Below are 19,716 nucleotides of genomic sequence, written 5' to 3'. Positions count from 1 at the left end.
TGTCATTGTTTTGAAGTAGAACTGTTTTTGATGAAAATATAAAGTAATTAAAATGGAAAAATTCCAATTAGGTGATGTTATACTCATTAAAGGTAGCCTATATGCAGGTCATGTGATATTAAAGTTTTAAACTGAATGCCACTTTGTAGCTTTGTATACAAAACAACTCACTGGAGTCTAATTATCTTATCATTAATGTTCACCAGGTGGTTGGAAAATGCAGTCTTTCTTTTATGTCTAATTGAGAGGCAAAGGGCGGCAAAATGATTATGTGTGTAGTGCTGCTGGAAGATAAATCCATTTTTGACATGCAATTAAATATAATTGAAATAGGACAAATTGAACAACAAAATTAAATTTTCTAGGCTGAGTATGAGCAGATGTGATTAGACGTGTGCTGTCTTCTAGGATATTGGGTGGTGAGTGGACCTTAGGGCCAGAGCCCTGCTCTTCTTATTGACTCGGTGTGGTCTGGACATGCCTTGCTTGACCCTGTGCCTCCTTGCATGGGCATGCTGGGAGTGCGGGAGACACTCCCCACTAAGTGACTGTTCAGAGAGGATTGTTTTATGAAGTGCTGGAGTTTAATGTGGTCAGGAAGGAAAATAGTCCTGTGGGGCTTTCTCAGAGTCATACTTACTTCTAATGAATCCAGAGGACCTGGCAATGGTAGTATAAAAACAAAACTGTAGTACCAAAGGTCACCCCCAACCTGATGGCCCAGCTCTTCTGTGGCTTCCCATCATGCTTTATGGGCCAAGTGTCAGATACAGAGGCCAAACCATGGCCTTTCTGACCTGTTCCTCTGCCTGCGTTATGAGCCTCAGCTGCTGGTGCTTACAGGTGCGAAATCCCCCAGTGTGCACGCTGGGGTTTGCCCTCCCTCCCTGCGAGTGTTGTCTTGCTTCCCCTGGTGGGAGGACCCTCTTATCTCTGCAAGACTCAGCTTAGGCCCCACCTCCACCAGAAAGCATTTCAGAGCCCCCCAAGGTTTTGCTGGTCCCAGACATAGCACTGAGCTGGATGCTTTGTTTACTGCAATGAAAAGACCAGAAAGTCCCAGGAGCTTGGATCTGAGAAAGACCGAGAATAAACAGTCAAGACAACACCTGGAACCTACCTTGCCGAGTGCAGGTGATAGGTCTGGGAAATACAGAGGTAGTTAAACAGAATAGTAGAACGGAGAATGTCAGAGCGAGGATGGGCAAATGCTACCTTGACCAGGGCGAGAGGGTGGTGTTCACTCAGAAGGCCTTCATGGGGCAAAAGGAAGCTGTGGGGGTAAATATCTGGGGAGAGGAGGCAGTTGCTGCCCTGTGAGAACATCCATATTATACTGATAGAATTCCAGCATAAAAGGAATTGACAGTTTAGTTTTCCAAATGTCCTTCCTGTAGACAAATGTGTTCCCGCTTGGATTTTTGAAATTCTAAAAACAACCCCAGGACAAATCTCTTTTCTTACCTTCCCTCCCACATTTCCCTCCAATCTACACCTTTTGGACTCTTCATAATCTGGAACTTCCAGTCGGGAATACTGTACCACAACCACAGCATCTCCTGGACTCGCCCTGAGAAATATGCGCTCCCTGAGCATTTCCTGCTTCTAGAGGACCATCACCCTATCTGTTCTTCCTTCTGCAATTTACATTGCTTTATATTTCATCGCCTCCCAATGTTCGGTGTCCTTCCACCTCATTACCTGTGTTTTCTAGTTTCCCTTTTGTGCTAAGTCTCTAAGAGCTGTTTGTGGATTCTTCCCCATTGGATAAGCCAGAGTGAAGAGGGGTGGTTGTAATGCTATTGCCTTCTCTTCAGCAGCTGGCATTTACGTGTGTGAGTTCCTGGTACTTCCCTTCCAGAAAAGAACTCTAGCACAACCCTGCATATTATTTTACGAATCTTTATTGCTCTATACTAACTGGTTAGATTTGGGCTTACCCTTGACCATTAAAATAAGAAAATAATAACTTTGCTGTAATACCCATTGTTTTTCACAGCTACTTTTTTTTAGGTAACCTGATTTTTTTCAATATTATTATTTTATATTTCTAGGTGGCTTTGGAAGTGAATAGTAGAAGTATTTTGATTGCTGTAGTGCTGCTTCCTCTAACAATACAATGATCTTATTTAAAATAATTGTCCCAAGACTTGTAAATGTGTATGTATATCTCTGGGTTTAAAATGTCACTTTTCCAGTTGTCTGATATCTCTTCAATTTCCATATATCAAAAATTTTATTTTTAATTGTGTTTGCATTGCTAAGGATCAAATCCAAGGTGTCATGTATACCCAGCCCCATATATCTGAAACTTTAAATTTCAGAAGATAATCTTTTTTGTTTCCTGGAATATCACACCTAGAACTTCACAAGCTGTGTTTCTCTTAAATAGGAGCTAGCAGAAGTGTAATCCTTTTTCTCTCCCAACACAGGCATAGAGTGCTCATTGATATAATTCATTGATCTAGAGATTTTGTTGACTTGTTGTAGCTTCTAAGTTATCCTTTGGTTTTAGAGATGCTAGAAAGGGCATAATCACCATGTCTGGGTACTTTAGAGAAAATGTATTTCATTCTACACAATATCCTATATTTATCACTTGGGGTGTGGATGACTTTGTGCACTTTTATTCTCTTGAATTTTTTATCAAGGTGTTAATTGCCCATAGTTTAAAAGTCAAATACTGCAGTATTTACAATATTCATCACGTAAAATAGCAGCCTGTCATTCCCCTCACTATTCCTTGCTAGTGCATCTCACCCTTCTGGGTCTCTTTCAACTTCACACTAGTGTTTTTCTGATTATTCTGATATTTCTAGATTCTTTTATTTTATTGATTGTGGAAGATGAGCATTTAGCCTGCAAATAGCCTGTCTCCTAACATAGGTCAAATGCTATTAAAAATTAGTCATGCTCAGAAGGAAAGATTTCACTGAGTCTCAAAGATCTGAGTGCAGTATTTTAGAAAATTACAGATCGAACACTTTGTATAGTGAATTTCCAAGGAAATACACTAAAAACAAAATATAAGAACCAGAGGTATGGATATATATAATATTGAGAAAATAACAATATTAAAACCAATTTTGATTTAGCTACGATGTTAAAATAAGGCATGAAAAATCTTTATTTACTCATATCTTGCAGTGGTTCCTGAAAATGTTTTACTTTCAAACCCTAGTCAGTGTCTTAATCATCAAACGTTTTATAGAAGAAGATGTGAGAGTATAGCCCTACTTAAATGAATAAATGTACTAAAGACAAGCTGTTCTGAGAATCATCAATTTGTATGAAAAAACTCACAAGGAAAAAAATAGTAATTGCCACAGCAGGAGAGGTGGAACATATTTTAAGATAATTGGAGACTTACTTTTGTGTGTTCTCTTTGGTTTAGTTTTGATTTCATGTACTTTAATTTCTCTTAATGTTTTTCTCAATGTATTCCAAAGAGTGTAAAACACTTCTGAGGATCTCATTTCTACTTGTGAAATTACCTTCTTCAGAACCATTGGATGCAATTTTTTTGTCAGTCTTACAAGAAAAAAGTATCTTAGAACAGACTAGTGTATTTCAGCAATTTGACAGTCGTGGGAACTCTAAAAGTACATTATATTTAAATTCAAATGCACTGTAGCAATTTCTTTAGGTTCATGTAGTGCATATTTTAAAGTTTCCTTCCTTCATTTCCTCTTTTCTTCTTTCTTTAATGTTTAATTTCTATAGGAACTACCTTTTTTCTTTTATTCATATTTTCCATCATTTTTATCTAAATAATCTACATTCTCACTTACAACTTAGCCTAAGTGCTGGTTATTAATCATTCTTTGACAGGAATGGGCAGAGGAGGACTAACTGAAGATATTCCTTTATTTACTGAACACATGAGGTTAAATTCAACTTTTGCTTCTTTTTGCCAAGGCACTGAGACGAGAGTTAAAGGAGAAAGAATATTCTGTCCTGAATGCTGTAGACCAAGCTCGAGTTTTCCTGGCTGATCAGCCAATTGAGGCCCCCGAAGAACCACGAAGAAATCTACAATCAAAAACAGGTGAGGCTGGTTTCTTTAATACATCATAAAAAACACATGTTAGGAGACCAAAACCCCACCTAGGAAATTTCCTTACACCATTCAAAATCTAATACTTAAGACTTTTCTTCTAAGTATTTCATCAGGGATGTCATTATTCAACAAATATCTCGATCCTTAAAATCGGGAACTAAAATTGTGGTATACTTCAGTGTCATTCTTTAAAAAGGAAATAAACTGCAGAAAAAAATGAATTTATGTAAAAAGTATACTGTAACTATAAGAATAACTTTTTAAAGAAATAAAAATATATTTCTCCATTATATAAAATGTGTACATACCTGCATTAAGACAAGTTAGTTGATAAACAGGTACAAGTAAAACAACTTTATTAATATGGAAGAGTAAATACAGAAATATTTCAATATTTATAGAGTAAGGTTTTTTAAAACTTCTGTTTATGAAGACAGTAAAACACTCTTTGTACAAGTAGATAAAAGCATTAAACTTAAAAATAGCCTGTAGTACTTAGGTGTCTTTGCTTAAAATTGAATCAGGATCCATTGCTGTAGCAGATACCAGTCTGTCATATTGTAGATTCAAGAGACAATTTGTAATACGTTTTGGAACCAATATATATCTCTATTGTGATTTTTTTTTTTAACTGTAGATGTAAAAGCATCCTGATGTATTTGAGGAAGTAAGCATGTAATTCTAAACACTTTTCCAGCCTTCCCATCACATAGCAAAAGCCATGCTGAGGGTGCCCTGTTCTGTGTCCAGCGGTTAAATCATAAGGACCTGCTACTTGTAAGGGCAGCAGAGCTGGGAGAAGCTCGCACAGCTGTGCTAGCACTGCCCAGACACTGGGAGTGTACAGCACGCATGCACACACACACACACACACACAGTACAAGTAGGGCTTTCCTCACATCACTTTTTATTTCCTGCTAATGGTTTCACTGTGTCTCCTGGCATCCTGCTGGGAGTTTAAGTCACTGTCAGGTCTCCCATTGTCATCAAGCCTTGTGGTCTGCACTTCACTAAGAACGGTTATTTACGTCTTGGAAGAATTATCCCTTCCCAGTCCGGCTGGCCCTTCATTTCTCTGGGTTCTCTGTGTCTGGATTCCAGTGACTATGGACTGAGATGATTTGGAAAAGCAAAACATGTTCATCTGTACAGAACGTGTTCAAACTTTTTTCTTACTGTTATTCCTGGTACAATACAGTGTAACAACTATTTATATGAGATTTACATTGCATTATGTGTTACAAGTGACTTGGAGATGATTTAAAGTATATATGAGGCTATATGTAGGTTCTACGCAAATACAAAGCTATTTATATAAGGGACTTGAGCATCTACCATTTTGGGGGATTTGCGGGGGGCCCTAGAACCAATACCCTGCAAATAAGGGATAATTGTCCTCTGTTACATGTGTATTGTATAGGTCTGTATACATGCATAAGCACACAACATACACCCAGATGTACACCACACTGTACTATTATTTCCAGACTTCTCAGTCTTTTGTCCAGAGTTTTGGAATAGTTTTAGTCAGAATCTCTTGCTGGTTTTTGTAGCATTTTTCACATTACAGGTTTCTGTCCCCTGTATGTAACCACATGTGCTCATCTATTCTCTCTGCTTTAGCCTGTTCTGATGATGAGTGAATCTTGCCATAAAATCACAATCATGTTCCTCTCCTAATTACATGTTCTCATCGACTTTCCAGCACATACTGAAAAATAATTCTTGGCACTAGCGTAATATTTAAACATCTTTGTAATCATAGCCCTCCTAGGCTTTCAAACTTGTTTTTTCCTTCCATTTTCGTAATTCTGTAGTCAGTATATACTGCCTCCTCCTTGGATGATTTTGGATCTGTCTTCTCAAAGCTATCATCCCCTTCCTTCTTTCTTTCTTTCTTTCCTCCCTTCCTTCCTTCCTTCCTTCCTTCCTTCCCTCCTGTCCCCTCCCTTCCTTTCTTTCTTTCTTTTCTTTTTCTTTCTTTCTTTCTTTCTTTCTTTCTTTCTTTCTTTCTTTCTTTCTTTCTTTCTCTCAGGAAACATTTTAAAGACTACTTATATCTTTAACATGGAACATTAGAATGGGTAAGATCCTTAGAGATGAAGCAGCCAGATATGCTCACTTTATAGATAAGAAACTTGAGGTCCACTCAACAGACATTATCTACTAAATTCCCAACACAAGCTACTTTCATTTCTGTTGATTTGTTTAAAGATGTTAAAAATCTCTGATTTGCGCTGAGTTGAGGAATCTGTTTTAACAATGTGGTGTCCTATATAATGTCTTGTAAATATCTGGCACATAATAAATGTTTGATGAAGAAAACATGGTTATTTGTATAAGTGAGTGGCAAAAAAGTTGTTTCATTTACTATTCTGCCTTTACATACAATCTACCAAAGGAATATTTTTGAGCTAAATGATCATGATTCCTCAACAGCGCTACCATGAAATTTAAAAACCAAGAAGATGAACCCAAATTACAGTGTGTTCTTTGGAAGGGATAAACTCAACAGTGCATACTTTGCCTCATACCCTTGAGCCTGTGAAGCATAGCTGTGCACGGGAGGAAGTGATGTACTAAGCACTAGGGGGGCTAATGGATTGATTTTTAAGATGAAACAAAACCAAACCCCAGTTATTCTGGAATAAGAGACAAACTCCCACCCTTCTTGCCAACTGCATCTAATTTCCCGGCAGTCCTTGCACCTTGCTCTAGCTTCTCCACTGCTCAGACCGGAAGGCTTTGGGCCCCCACTGGCTTCTTTGCTCTTTTATTACTCACATCCATTGCATCAGCAAATCCTGCCCTTGTGTCATTCACAATACATCAGAACCTGATCCTTTCCGGTCACTTGCACACTAGCTCCTGGTCTAAGCCACCATCAGTTGGCACTTGGATGACTACAGTTTCCTTCTGCTCATCTTCTGCTCTGCCCTGGCCCCTTGTAAGAAAGTTCCCATGCAGCAACCAGAAGGAGCGTTTCAAAATCCAAGTCACAGTTCTCCCCTACTGTGCTACAAGCCTGAGCCCCTCTTCCGATTCAGAGATGTCTGCCTCCTCAGGACGGCTGACAGGCTAAAGGCTGACGGCTGGCTCCATGTCACGTCTCTGACCTGGTCTCCTGTTGTCATCCCTGTCATTTTTCCTCCTGCCACAATGGCCATCTTGCTGTTCCTTGAACGGCCCAGCTGTCCTCACATCTGTGAACCTTTGCCCTCTCGCACCTCTGCCTGGATGGCTGCACCTCCCAGATGCTTCATTTGCGGCGCCTCCTCCCCCAGGTCTCCATCTAAATGCCATGTCTTTGATTAGGTGTTCGCCAGCATTGCCATCTTTCCTCGGTATCCCCGATTTCACCTGTTCATCATACTGTTGTTTCTTGCCCTCGCATCCCGGCCTGGGGAATATAAGCTCTGTGAAGACCAAGATTTGCTTTCTCTCTGTTGTAGTTTGTAATATCTAGAGTACTTTGTGACACGCAGTGGGGCTTATTTATTGAACAGATGTGTCATCTGAGCATTGTCAGGAATGGATGAAGACGTGTAAGACACATTTGTGATGGATTCAGTTTAGTTGGAGCTCAAAACTAGCAGAAATGGGCAAGAAAGCAAACAGTGAAACCTGCATGGTCAGGGGCTCGGCCGTGCATCCCAGGAGAGAAGGACTTTGAGGGTCAGAGTAGAGACAGTCACAGGGGTGTGGAAGGGCCCTGTCCTGGCATGGCCATCCTTCTTCCCCAGAGAGTCCTCCGCAGAGAGCTCAGCCAGGGCGGTGGGCAGCTCTGTGGATGAGCAGCCCAGCCTGGTGGCGCAAGGCCTTTGCCTGGATAGGAAATGGGGAAGGAGTGTGTGTGTGTGTGTGTGTGTGTGTGTGTGTGTGTGTGTGTGTGTGTGTGTGTGGTGTGGTGTCATCCAGATGGCAGAGGACCAAGAAAGTTAGGCCGAACATTTCTGCTTCATAATGCAAGAAAGAAGATGCTAGTACAGTTTTGTTTTTTAAAACTTGGATGAAAAATGAGAAGTTCCCTTACATTACCTTACTCAATTTAAAGTCTTTTTCCATCTGTTTTTCTTGTCTCCTTGCTTCCCCAGGACTTTACAGAGAAAGTCGGTAGAACAAAAGGTCGTCATGTCACCAAGGCTTCCCTTTGCTGTAGACTCTCCTTAGTGGTCAGTAATTGAAAGGCTAAAAAGATAATCACCTTTTGAGGTCTTAGTTTGCTATGACATTCAGGATATTTCTAAGCATCAGCTTTCGATACCACATCTGGGAGATAAGAGAAGAAAAGTTATGTCAGTTTAACTTTATGTATTCTTTTGTTTTGTTTAACGATTAGCAATTTTCATACTCTCCTTTCTTGATATTATTTCTGTAATGCTGGCAGATTTTACCTGCTGTTAAAAGTAAATGGAAGAAAATTACCCGTAATGGCTTTTACACTTTTGTTGTTTACCATGACTTAGGTGCAGCTGCTTTCAGAAATAGAGAACATTTGAACATTAGTTATCCTGTGTGACACTGAAGTACTCAAAGTTGGAGACATTAGTGCAGGAAGAAATCTTATTATGGTTTTTTTCAGTTCTATTTCATAAGCACTCTTTGAATATGTTATGTGTACCATGCCCTAGGGTACCAAGATGGATCCATCTGTTTACTTTTAATTCCAGAGAATACTTTGCTGTATCATTTTTCTCTTCAATGCCTGTAATGCCTAGCTCCCTTTTCCCATTTTTTCTGTGTGCATGTTTTTAGAGTTGTACATTTCTTTAATATTTAAAAACCAATGCTAATATTAGCACTCTCCATTAGGCCCTTTCCATCATTTGCTGGGCATCTTTCATTACTTTCATAATTGGCCTCTCTCCATGAATGTAGCCACTGGAAAGATACAGCCTAAGCATAGCATGGGTTTAAAAGCCGCCAGTAGCCCCTGGAGCAGGATCCAGGCTCCTTTCTGTGGCATAGATGCTGCCCAGAGACATGGCCTCAGCTTTTCTGTCTGGCCCGTGCCATGCCTCTCTGGGCTCCAAGTTGGATATCTCCACCAAACATCTCCTGGTGTTCTTTCGTAATTCTCTGCCTTGCCTTTATCCTGTTGCCCATCCTGGCTTTTCTACCTGTAGGTTCTTCATGCTTTTATCTCTCCCTTCCCAACTCAGTTCAGGCTTTGTATATTTGTGGGCATGTTCCCTTTCTGAACTGTTTTCTGTGATTCCCTGACACGTGTTGTTTCTATTTCTTTCTGTCTCTGTCTCTGTGTCTTTCTGTCCCTGTGTCTCTCTTCTCCGTGTGTGTGTGTATGCATGTGTGTTACCAATATCTGTATCAGAAGCTTAGCTCTTTCTAGTTCCCTGGGGACCATTCCTATTATTGAGGATCTGAGGGTGAGAAATGATCAGAGCAGCCAAGGTGGACATGACATGGAGAACGCAGCGCAGCCCCTCCTCCGGGCCCACAGGCCAGCCGCCCGCTCAGGTACTCTCCACGCTGTATGCAGCCGCACTTCAGACACCGTTGGAACTCGCTGGAGCTAATGCCCAGTGAATCAGGAGTAGTTAGCAAAAGCGGGAAGGAGGAGGTAGACGGGATTAATGACTGACAGTCTGTAGAAAGGAAGAGAAAGGCTATTACCCAGGAGACACGGGAACAAGTCGGTGTAGCCTTCGGGGCTTTTTACAATACAAGGAAAACTGAAACTCAGAATTACGGTTTGTTTATTTTTTGGAAGGCAGATTATAAATCGCTTGAAAGAAAGTATAGAGATTTATATGCCATTTTAATAAATTTCTTTCCTAAATCATAACCTTAAGAAAATAGGACTGAGTGGGTGACATGTACCTGTCTGGAAAACCTGAGCTATTAGACTAATTCATTCTGCTTGTAAGTGATTATTAAGTAAATGTGATTTTTAACTCAACTAAAATTACCTGAATAATTACAGAAATTTCACAAAGTTGACAAGTTTGTCAGTAGTCCCTTTATCTTGTTTAGCGATATGGAAATAGTTTCTTTCAGTTAGCATCATGTCAATAAGTAATTTTCCCTTGTAGTGCAGTTGAATTGTTTTTATTTGATTATAATTACTCAGTCTGCTTAAAAAAAGCTAGTGCAGTGCAACAACGAATCTCTCACGATGTTATTGTTCTTTCTACTTTTTAAACCACTTTCACATTCATTCTCTGAACTATCTCAGGTAGACAGTTGATAAGTTATGATTTAAAAAAACACCGACACATAGACAAGAAAATACTGCAGTGCTGCCCAGGGTTGTCCAGCTGTGGAAGGCAGGACAGAGGGCGAAGCCTGTGCCCTGGATTTTTGACTGGCTTTTCGGCTCATCACTTTAATCTCTCTTTCTGCTGCTCGATGAGCTGTCTGGCCGTGGCCTCCTTGCTCCTGCTTGGCTCTCAGGGTCTCAAGTCCCTTAACTTTGCATTTATAGCCCTTGGTTTCTCCCCTGGAGCTGCTGATCGCCCTTGCTGTAATCAGCCCCCAGTCTGAATTCGTATGTGAGACACTGAGCCTCACAGCAGCAGGTGGCCTCAGACACACCTACCGCCCTAACCTCCGCGGTGGGCCGGAGTCGCGTGCCTTCTCTGCTCGTGCCTGCAGTTCTATCCAGGTGGAAGGTCATGTGCACAGGGCGCTTAGGCTTCGGTCTTCATCCCTCACTCCTGCCACACACAGATGCAGGAGCAGGCAGGTGAGCGGGGATGCACGAGCCCAGTCCCTCCAAGCTCATGCCCATATTTTATGATTTGAGCTTATAGTGTCAGTCACTAGCTAAAAACTCCTCTTGATTTTATGGAATAATCTACCTCCAAAAGTGTCTTAAATTTTTCTGTTCTATGTATGTAGATATGAGATGAGATCAAAAACGCAGTGAATGCTTAAATTTTTTTTTAAAAATGACAGTAGCAGACACATTGCCATTAATCCTCACTTTGAGCGCATTTATCTCATCACGCTGCCACGTCCTGAAGCCGTTCTGGAAGTCCTCATCTTTGAGTGTTTTTAATTGTGCTGTCATGGCTGCCTGGATGTTGTGAATCCATCCAAAATGTTTGCCTTTCGTGGTCATTGGCAAAGAACCAGGTGGTGCCTGACCTGGTGCATAAGGTGGAGAGCACACATAGCAGTGTTCTTATGGGCCTTCTTTACTCTTGGTGGGCAGTAGCATTCACTGATGTTTTGATTATACCTCTTTAAAAGACCTCATGAAAGAGCACTTCCAGAATTGCTTCAGAAAGTGACAAGAATGTTGGGATGGATGTGTTGGAAGTAAGGGAGAATATTTTGAAGGGGATTAGTGGCAGTGTGTCTCTCACTGTAATACATATTTTAAAGCTTAAAGCATTCACCATATATTTAGATCACGCCTCATGTATAATAGACTAGACATTGAGAGTTACGAAGGACCAAAGAGATTAGTGGCTAAATGGTATATATCATTAATTTGTGCATATATATTAATTTCTGCATATATTGCTGGCAATGCCACCCAGTGTGTGCATATATATGAAAAACATATAAGGAAAGATTCTTCTGCTTTTGATTATTTAAAGAGCAATAGAAAAAACACTTGGGAATGGAAGTATAGCTCCTTCGTGGCAGAGTGCTGCCCGTGCATGTGCAAGGCTCTGGGTTCTATCCCTAGTACCACCAGCAACTACAATTACTTTGTTCCTTAATTTCCCTATGATACAACAATTGTTACTTTCATTAGGGTTATTTTGAACATCATTTCTGCTTCTGTCTGGTGAAATTTGCTTTGCATAATTGAAATGATATTTCAATAATAGTCACAGTAAAAAAATGAGCCTTAATTAATAAATTTAGTTTTATACACATGTAACTGTATATATGTGAATATGCATGTACAACGTTAAATAGTGTGTTAATATTAACAGTTTATAAACACTTTTTGAGATAAAAATAAAGGATTTATGCTTTTTTCTTAGATCTTTTGCTGGCTATCTGTGTTAGTAATGTTGAATATTTTAACTCAGGCTATGTGGTTTTCTTTCGTTAAATTTTTCTTATTTTAGAGAGCCAAGTACTGGGAGTATTTCTCTCTCATGTGACATTGCATTTATTTTATGACATAGCAAAGCAGGGATAGATGACATTTTCAGTTACTCTGACTATTTTATGGCAGTATTAACAAATATGTGCAAATAAAACTTCATGATCATTATGAGTGAAGATGTAAAATTATCATGTAGTTTAATAGAAATTACTTTTATGCCAAGTCTCAATGTGGCTTAAGATTACATTATTTCCTTATATCTAATAAAATGAGGCCAGGTGACACATTACCTCACAAAAGTAATTAGGCTGGTAAAACTAACAGGTGTTTTCCCCAAGGGTTCTTCCCCCATAACAGCTTTATCAGTTAGAACCCTATTCATGGCAAATAACAAAGCTCATGCGCCCACACACATGGGATATGAATTGGTCCCATAGCCAAGCCACCTTCAGTGGAGGGATACAGCTGCTGCAGGGCTGGAATGCCACCTGGAAGCCTTTTCCTCATGTCTCTCTCTGCCTCTCTCTACCAGTTTGGTTTTCTTAAGTTTTGTCTGATTTTATCTCATAACCTCACACCAGGAAGGATAGAGACCCCTTCTGTAGGATTGATTTGGTTTGAGGAACAGGCCCTGGGCCTTCTGGGATTGGAAGACCCCTTTATCCACATCAAATGGAGGAACAATTAATTCCCATAAAAGGGGTAAGTAAGAAATGTTAGTACCTAAATGGCCACAACAAGCCGACATGTATTTATCGGAGGTGACAGTGTACCAGGTACTGTGCGAAGTATCTCACATACCTTGTTCTGCATAATACTCCTAACAACTGAGATACGAGTACTATTGCCATGTGACAGATGAGGAAACGGAGGAGAGTGTGAGAGGTGTAGAAGCCTGCTGCCCCATGGGAGAGCTGAAATGAGAATCAAGGCTTGTGTCACTAAAGTCGATGCACTCACCACCATAGTGTCCTGCTTTAACTACCTTAGTCGTCAATCGTATTTCTAGGTAGTCAGTAGAAATGATGTTTTATGGTCTACCTTCTTTTACATTGCAGAAATCTGCATGATAAATAAGTATGTTCTCAACTTCTCCCTTTGCTGCTCTTTGTTTGGTACTGAAATGCCACATTGCTTAGTAGAATCACACGCCAGCTCACTCATCTCGTACCACTGAGGGAGAAGGTGTTCAGGCAATATTAGACTTTCTCTTTTTAATTTTCACAGAAAAACTTAAAGTACACATAATTGCTTTCAGGCCTGCAGACCACAGCTATAATTTAATTAGCTTCTCAAGCTAAATTACATTAGTAAAGTTGTAATGCATGAAAAAGCACAGAAAGATATGTTACTTTCTTTTCCAGTGTTCTTAGCTGCAGAGTAATAATGTGATCCTTTCCAAATTAATGCTCTGCCCTGTCTATTGGTATAGTGGATCCAGCCTCTAAGATAGGGGTCAGCTGAGTAACCCTAATAATTGGGTAAAATTTTCAAAAATGTTTTTTCACACTGACGCATACTATAGCAGTGAAATCCCATTTAAATTATAAAACAATGCTTCATGGTGATAACAAAGGTTAGTTTGAGGGACACAGCGCTTTTGTTATTTGTACACCATCTGTTATTTTGTCTAGCCAGTGTTAACAACCATTCATAAATCACCTTTGCCTCATAAAAAGGATGGCAGCAATTTATATGTTTGTATTTTATGATAATCAGCATCTGGGAAACTACTGTGTGATTTAAACATAAAGGAGAGGAGGATACTAAACTCTTCCAGTGTAGTAGTTTTGTTGTTGCTGCTGCTGTTGTTATTGGTTGGTTCGTAGTAGAAAGTTGCAATCTTCCATGAATGAATCAGAAGTTCTAGCATTTTTTAGGAAGTATAATCCTAGCAAAGATATATACATTCCCTTAATTTGGGCTTCTTGCCTATTTAGGCAGTGCTTACACATAAAGCTACCTACCTGCTTTCAAAGGAGTGGCTAAGCTTGGGTCGAAAGCTTCTGACTAGAGTTGCTTTAGTTACTGTTAGCTCCTGTGTTCAGCCGGGAAGCAGCTAGAGGAGAGATGCAAGAAATGGAGAACTTTTCGTGTAAGACTCCTGTCCCGATTCTTTAAGGAAAAAGGGCAGAATTTCCTTTTCTCTTCTGCTCTGTTTTGTTAAATAGTAGACATTGTATGGAGAACTGTCTGGTCACGTAATAAATACTTGCAGAGTGCCCACCGCTACTAGATGGCGACCTAGGTAATGGAAATACAGCAGGGAGCAAAGCAGATGTCCTTGCCCTCCTGAGACTCATATCTCCAATTTCTCCTCCCCTTTCCTTGCCACCTCCCTGCCCATGGTGACCCATCTGCTGCTGTCCAGCCCAGTAGCTAATTGAAAGGTTAGTTATCCCAAAACTGCCATAACTGTGAGGATATTCAGAAAATTGGAAGTTGGATCCCAGGTTGCTAGGCTGGGGCTGAGTTGTCTATTCATAGGCTCTTGCTGTTCCTGCTCTTCCCTCAGAGGGTTCTCTTCCTTCACTGGCTTAGTCAGTTTGGTCCACTGTACAGGAAGAAGGAAGCTCAATGTATTTAGACTCCAGTTCCAGCTCTACTGGCTTTCTGGTGAGGAGAGCCATCTATCCCCATCCTCAGAAAGGGATCTATATTCCTGTCTCCTCTTCATTTCTTTCCTTTCTCTTAATAGCTCCTATCGTGGTATTTGTGGAAGGTGTTCCCCGAATTGCTTTAGAGTTCTTGATTTTCTCTTGTATCTATATTCTGTGTCACATGTGTGCATGCGTGTGTGTGTGTGTGTGTGTGAGATATGTGTGTGCATGTCTACACCCTCAGGTTTGTAAAGAACCTGAGAAATCACTTGGCTTCTCTGATGGACCCATACCATCTTTATGATATTGTTGTTCAAAGATTTAAGTTCAACATTAGCAGGTTGATCTACCCTGAGGAGTCTCTTGTCCTTGTCACCCTTACAATTTACTAGAAGAACAGAATTGGAAACATTAATCAGCCAGTGGCACTTGATGATACGCTGTAATCTGATTTATGATGAATTGTTTTCAGCAGTTGTTGTACAGAGGAGGAAATGGGTTGGGTCCTCCTAAACACAGAGTGGATCATTTCAGGGGGATGAAGTTGATGTTAATTACTTAATCAGGAAACTTGGGAAGAACAGAATTCTTGTTATTTAAAGAAAAGCATTTTGGTTATAAAATGACAGAGAGAGAGAGGAGGGGGAGAGGGGAGAGGGGAGAGGGGAGAGGGGAGAGGAAAGAGATCAGTCCTGTCTTTCCCTCAGAATCTTGTAAATTAATCAAGCCAGTTTTCCTTTGTGAAAATCTCTAGTGATGTCTAAATCTCCCAGAATTAGTAATAACAGAGGAAAGGAATTTAAGAAAAGGAACCTTTGTTGAGGACTTCCTGTGTGCCAGGCATGTGCTGGTAGCTGTATAGGCATTAAACTGAGTTGAAATAGATGAGGAAAATATCCAGGATTATCTAACTCATTTGTATTGGAACTGGCGTATGACCTAATCTGTCCCAGCACCAAATTATCCAGCAGTAAAAATGTTACATGCAGGTTTTCTTGTTTGTCTTAGTATTTTCTTTTTATTTTTTGGTGAAAGACAAGACTAAGATTATGAATATATGCAGGAAGCAAATATTTGGAATTGCCATTCTTAAAATGACTTTGTAAGATCTACCTTTTGCTTTTACAGTAAGTAACTAAAATAAGAGATATTGGAAGGAGGAAGAAAAAATAAGTGGAAAGATTTTATGAAGTCTCAATAAAAACTAAAGCTAAAATTTCCATTCAGTTCAGTAATTACATAGCAGACTCACAAATCTCTACTGCTATTACTGCAATATTCAAGATGGAAAGAAAGGAAACATGAATGAAATACAGCTTTAGAAATGAAGCGGGGAAAATCACAGTGGTGGTTCTAAGTGTCAGTACCACAATTGAGAAAAAAACACAACAAAGAGTGGAAATCTTTATTAAAAACAATACCGGAATGGTCCAAATGGAGATGTACCCTTATTTGCATTCAAAAACACTTTAAAACTTCTTTGCACAAGCACACCAAAGGAGATTTTTCTGTGGTCTACTATTAAAATTTCTTTCTTTTTTTTCCAGTTTTCTTTGTCTTTGTTTTTCTTTCTTCTTCAGTCCTGAGGAGTGCTGGCCCATTCAGTTACATTCCCTAGCCCTTTTTATTTTTTTTTTTTATTTTGAGGCAGAGCCTCCCTAAGTTGTCCAGGCTGGCTTCAAACTTGCAACCCTGCTGCCTCAGCCTTTCAAGGAGCCTAAAATTTCTTTGAGCTATACAGAGATTCTGCTTTTCTTACATGATTGAGTCTAGAGGTAAAGTGGATTCTTGGAGTAAAATGTCCCTAGCATGGAAACAGGAATTGCACTTGATATGGCGGAGCTGAGCAAGCCTGGAGGCTAGCCTGGGAGCGGCAAACCATGTAGGCGTCCACGGATTCCCACATTGGTCTCCACTCCTGGGCTCTGGGCCAGGTTGTTTGTACCTGTGCTCCAGGGAAGCATATTCCAGCCTCTCTCCCCAAGGTGTAAAAGAGAGCTGGAATAATGCCATACAGTTAGTCTACACATTGTACACCTCATGGGACAGGAGAGAAACTCAGGATGGAGCTTTCGTTTCTGATTTTCTTCTTCCTCTGTTACTTGTCTGTTCCTCCTGAAAGATCTTTGCAACATAATGAAGACATTGCTACTTATGTATAATATAGAAGCAAAGTAAATGTGATGTTTAGCATTTATAATAGATGATATATAAATGAATGAATCCAAAAGTAAATAATAGAAATCAAATATATTCCACCCTCGGAGTTTGGCCATTTAAGTGGAAAGACCTGAAGGGAAGGAGACTGAAGAGCGATTGAGCAGATGCCTTTGCACATGCACAGACCCGCACACGCGCACACACGCGCGTGCACACGCACTCTTTGGAATGTGACATAGGACAAGCCCTGGACCTCAGAATGGTCAGTGAATTGATTCTGCTTCATCTGGCTGCCTCCTCTGCCTGGAGGACCAGTTTCATTGGCTTCTCAAATGCAAATTGCCTTTGCTCTTATCTCTGAGCTTCCTTTGCTCCCTGGCATCCTGTGTTCAGTGGCACTGCCTGGGGTTGACAGGGTGACGCTCCAGAGTGGAAATGCCCAGTGAGCTTTGGAATATAAACACCAGTTTCTGTTCCAGTGGGCTCGCTCCTGACTGCATGCGGAACCACTCGAGAAGCTGTGACTTCCATCCTTAGGCCTCACCCGGACCGGTTAAATTAGTGTCTTCTGTGGTAGGGACTTGAGCACCAGCTTTCACAAACTAATTAGCTGACTAACTCTCAGGGTGGTTTCTTCTGTGATACCAAGCTTCAGAAACACTGGTTGAGAAAATTTTCCACTCTTTGCATATACTGGGAATTGAACCCAGGACCTTCCCACTCAGCTATATCCCCAACCCCTTTCTTATTTTTTATTTTGACACACAGTCTTGTTAAATCCCTAAATTGCCCAAGACAAGGCTATGAGCCTCCTGCCTCAGCCTCCCAGAGTACTGGGATTATAGCTGTGCACCATAGCACTCAGCTAAAATATTTAGAAATTTTAAAGGAACATTTGTCCTTTCATTTTCAAATGAGAGGATTTATTTAAAAAAGAATACAGTCAATTCCCTTTATTTCAGTTTTTCTGCCTTTTTGAAATACTAGTTTAAAATTTTTTTTCACCCCAAATTGATAGTTCCCACATTGCTTCTTCTGACAGTTTCACAAATGTTTTGGAAAGTTTGAGTTTCATTTTTCACGTTGCTCTCTCCTTGGCTAAAGTTGCTGCCACAGGATATACTTTTATTCTGACTTAGAAGTGATTATTCAATGTTTCCTCTCTGGCAAGCAGATGGGGAACTGAATGTGGAGCTTTGCTTTCCTTCTGAGCAGCTACTTGAGTGGAGATTGCATAATAAACACAAAAGGGCTGCACAATCAAAAGATTTTACATTAAGCGAAGACAAAAAAAAAAGTCACAGCCAATGCAAGATATTTTGTCACAAGACAAAGAAGCCCGTGTCTTTCTCTGAGAGGGGTTATTTAATGACTGACTCAGAAACAGCTTTTACTTTATCTGAGGAAAATCATCATAATTAAGTTGTCGCTTCTGAAATTAGTAGAATTTTTTTTTTTTTTTTACACAATAGTCAGTGAAACTCGAGGGCTGAAAATACATTTCTTGAAAAAGCCAGAGGGACTTATTAACTAACACAGGTGTTGCTGTCAGAAAACTTGCCCCCTTCATCTTTCATGAGGCTGCTAGGAAGGACTTCGTCATCTCTCACACAGCATTTTCTATTTATTTAAAAATCTAAAATATGTAAAAAACCTAAAATATTTATGGATATCTTGAAGGGATAAGAATCGAAGGTTTGCCTTTTGGATGGCAGGCCTTTCTTCAGAAAGGTTTTCCTCGGGAACCTAGGAGTTCTGAGGTGTGGCCCGTGTTAGGTCTTTTCTCCAACTTTCTTGGCTTCTTCGCCTGATTGTTGCTTGACTTTTGTTTTGTAATTCACTTACTTTCCTTTCTTACGTCCACTGGTACATTTGGGCCTCTCCTCTAACTGTGAGGCTTTCTCTTTGTTTCCTCAATTCAATTGCCAAGGGATTCTTCAAGTAGCTTCTCAGCAAGTAAGCAACACAATTCACAGTGCTGGAGTTATTGAAGTCTTCACAGTCTCTTAGGTTCTCATAGATTTATTGCAGTTAAGCTGCTTTTAAATCTAAATATCGATGTCTAGAACTTTGTGGAAATTTAGATTGACATTATATGTGGTCTTTAAATAGTATTCAGATAAAGGTAGGTAGGTAAATTTATGTTGAGGATGAAAGGTATTGGTCAGGTGTACTGCTTCTGGTTCGGTTTATGATGAAGGTCTGTTTATCCTGAACTTTGGCTTTATTTTACCAGTGATTTTGCAGCATTTTGAAGTGAAGCAGAAATTGCTAATGTGATAGATAGTAAAAGATGAGATGTTACTTTGAAAAATACACAATGATATCCAACTTAAAATGGTTCATTTTAAGGTTTTTGTTTTTTTTCAACTTTTCAACACCCATACAACTGTTGTGGTTTTTACTTTCAGTATAATATTCAATAAACTACCTGAGGTATTGACTTCATTGTAAAATAGGTTTTATGTTAGATAATTTTGCCTGGTCAAAGGCCATTGTAAATGTTCTGAGCACACAGTAGGCTAAGCTAAGCTATAATATCAAGTATGCCTCTTAAATATCTTTTCGATTTGTTGTATTTTCAGTTGAGGATGGGTTTAATGAGATAAAACCTTATCATAAGTCAGTAAGAATCTGTATGCATTCATCTTAAATTCATGTACACTTTACCTGGATTGTATTTCTGACCTGCCTGTGTTTCCAGTAGACACTGAGGGTGATACTGTCAAACCAGCTACATAGGAAAAGCATCTTCAGGTGTAGAGGGTGCCGAGGCCCTGGGGGGGGGTGTTTATCTATATAAGTATTCCTTTAATACCTGTTTAATGATTGTTTGGACTTAAAACCTGCCCCTTGGACTTATG

The 19,716-nt window shown here is 39.9% G+C and overlaps 1 protein-coding gene and 1 long non-coding RNA gene across 6 annotated transcripts in view; one reads left to right on the top strand and one right to left on the bottom strand.

Moving 5' to 3' along the window:
- Nucleotides 1–19,716, top strand: part of Utrn (utrophin) — a 506,964-nt gene that overhangs the window by 386,655 nt on the left and 100,593 nt on the right. For all 5 annotated transcript variants that reach the window (XM_005389232.2, XM_005389234.2, XM_005389233.2 and 2 more), the window contains one exon: nucleotides 3,919–4,048. In XM_005389232.2, the coding sequence (XP_005389289.1) occupies nucleotides 3,919–4,048 (130 nt within the window). The remainder of the gene's footprint in view (nucleotides 1–3,918; nucleotides 4,049–19,716) is intronic.
- The window catches only part of LOC102029789, a 28,516-nt gene continuing 16,759 nt past the window's right edge, over nucleotides 7,960–19,716 (bottom strand). The window contains exon 4 of the long non-coding RNA XR_261791.1: nucleotides 7,960–8,329. This is a non-coding gene — a long non-coding RNA (uncharacterized LOC102029789). The remainder of the gene's footprint in view (nucleotides 8,330–19,716) is intronic.

This window comes from Chinchilla lanigera, unplaced genomic scaffold, assembly GCF_000276665.1.
Source record: "Chinchilla lanigera isolate Chin_1 unplaced genomic scaffold, ChiLan1.0 scaffold00035, whole genome shotgun sequence".
NCBI lineage: Eukaryota > Metazoa > Chordata > Mammalia > Rodentia > Chinchillidae > Chinchilla > Chinchilla lanigera.
Note: the sequence above shows the minus strand (reverse complement) of the source record. Positions and strands in the feature narration are given on the sequence as shown.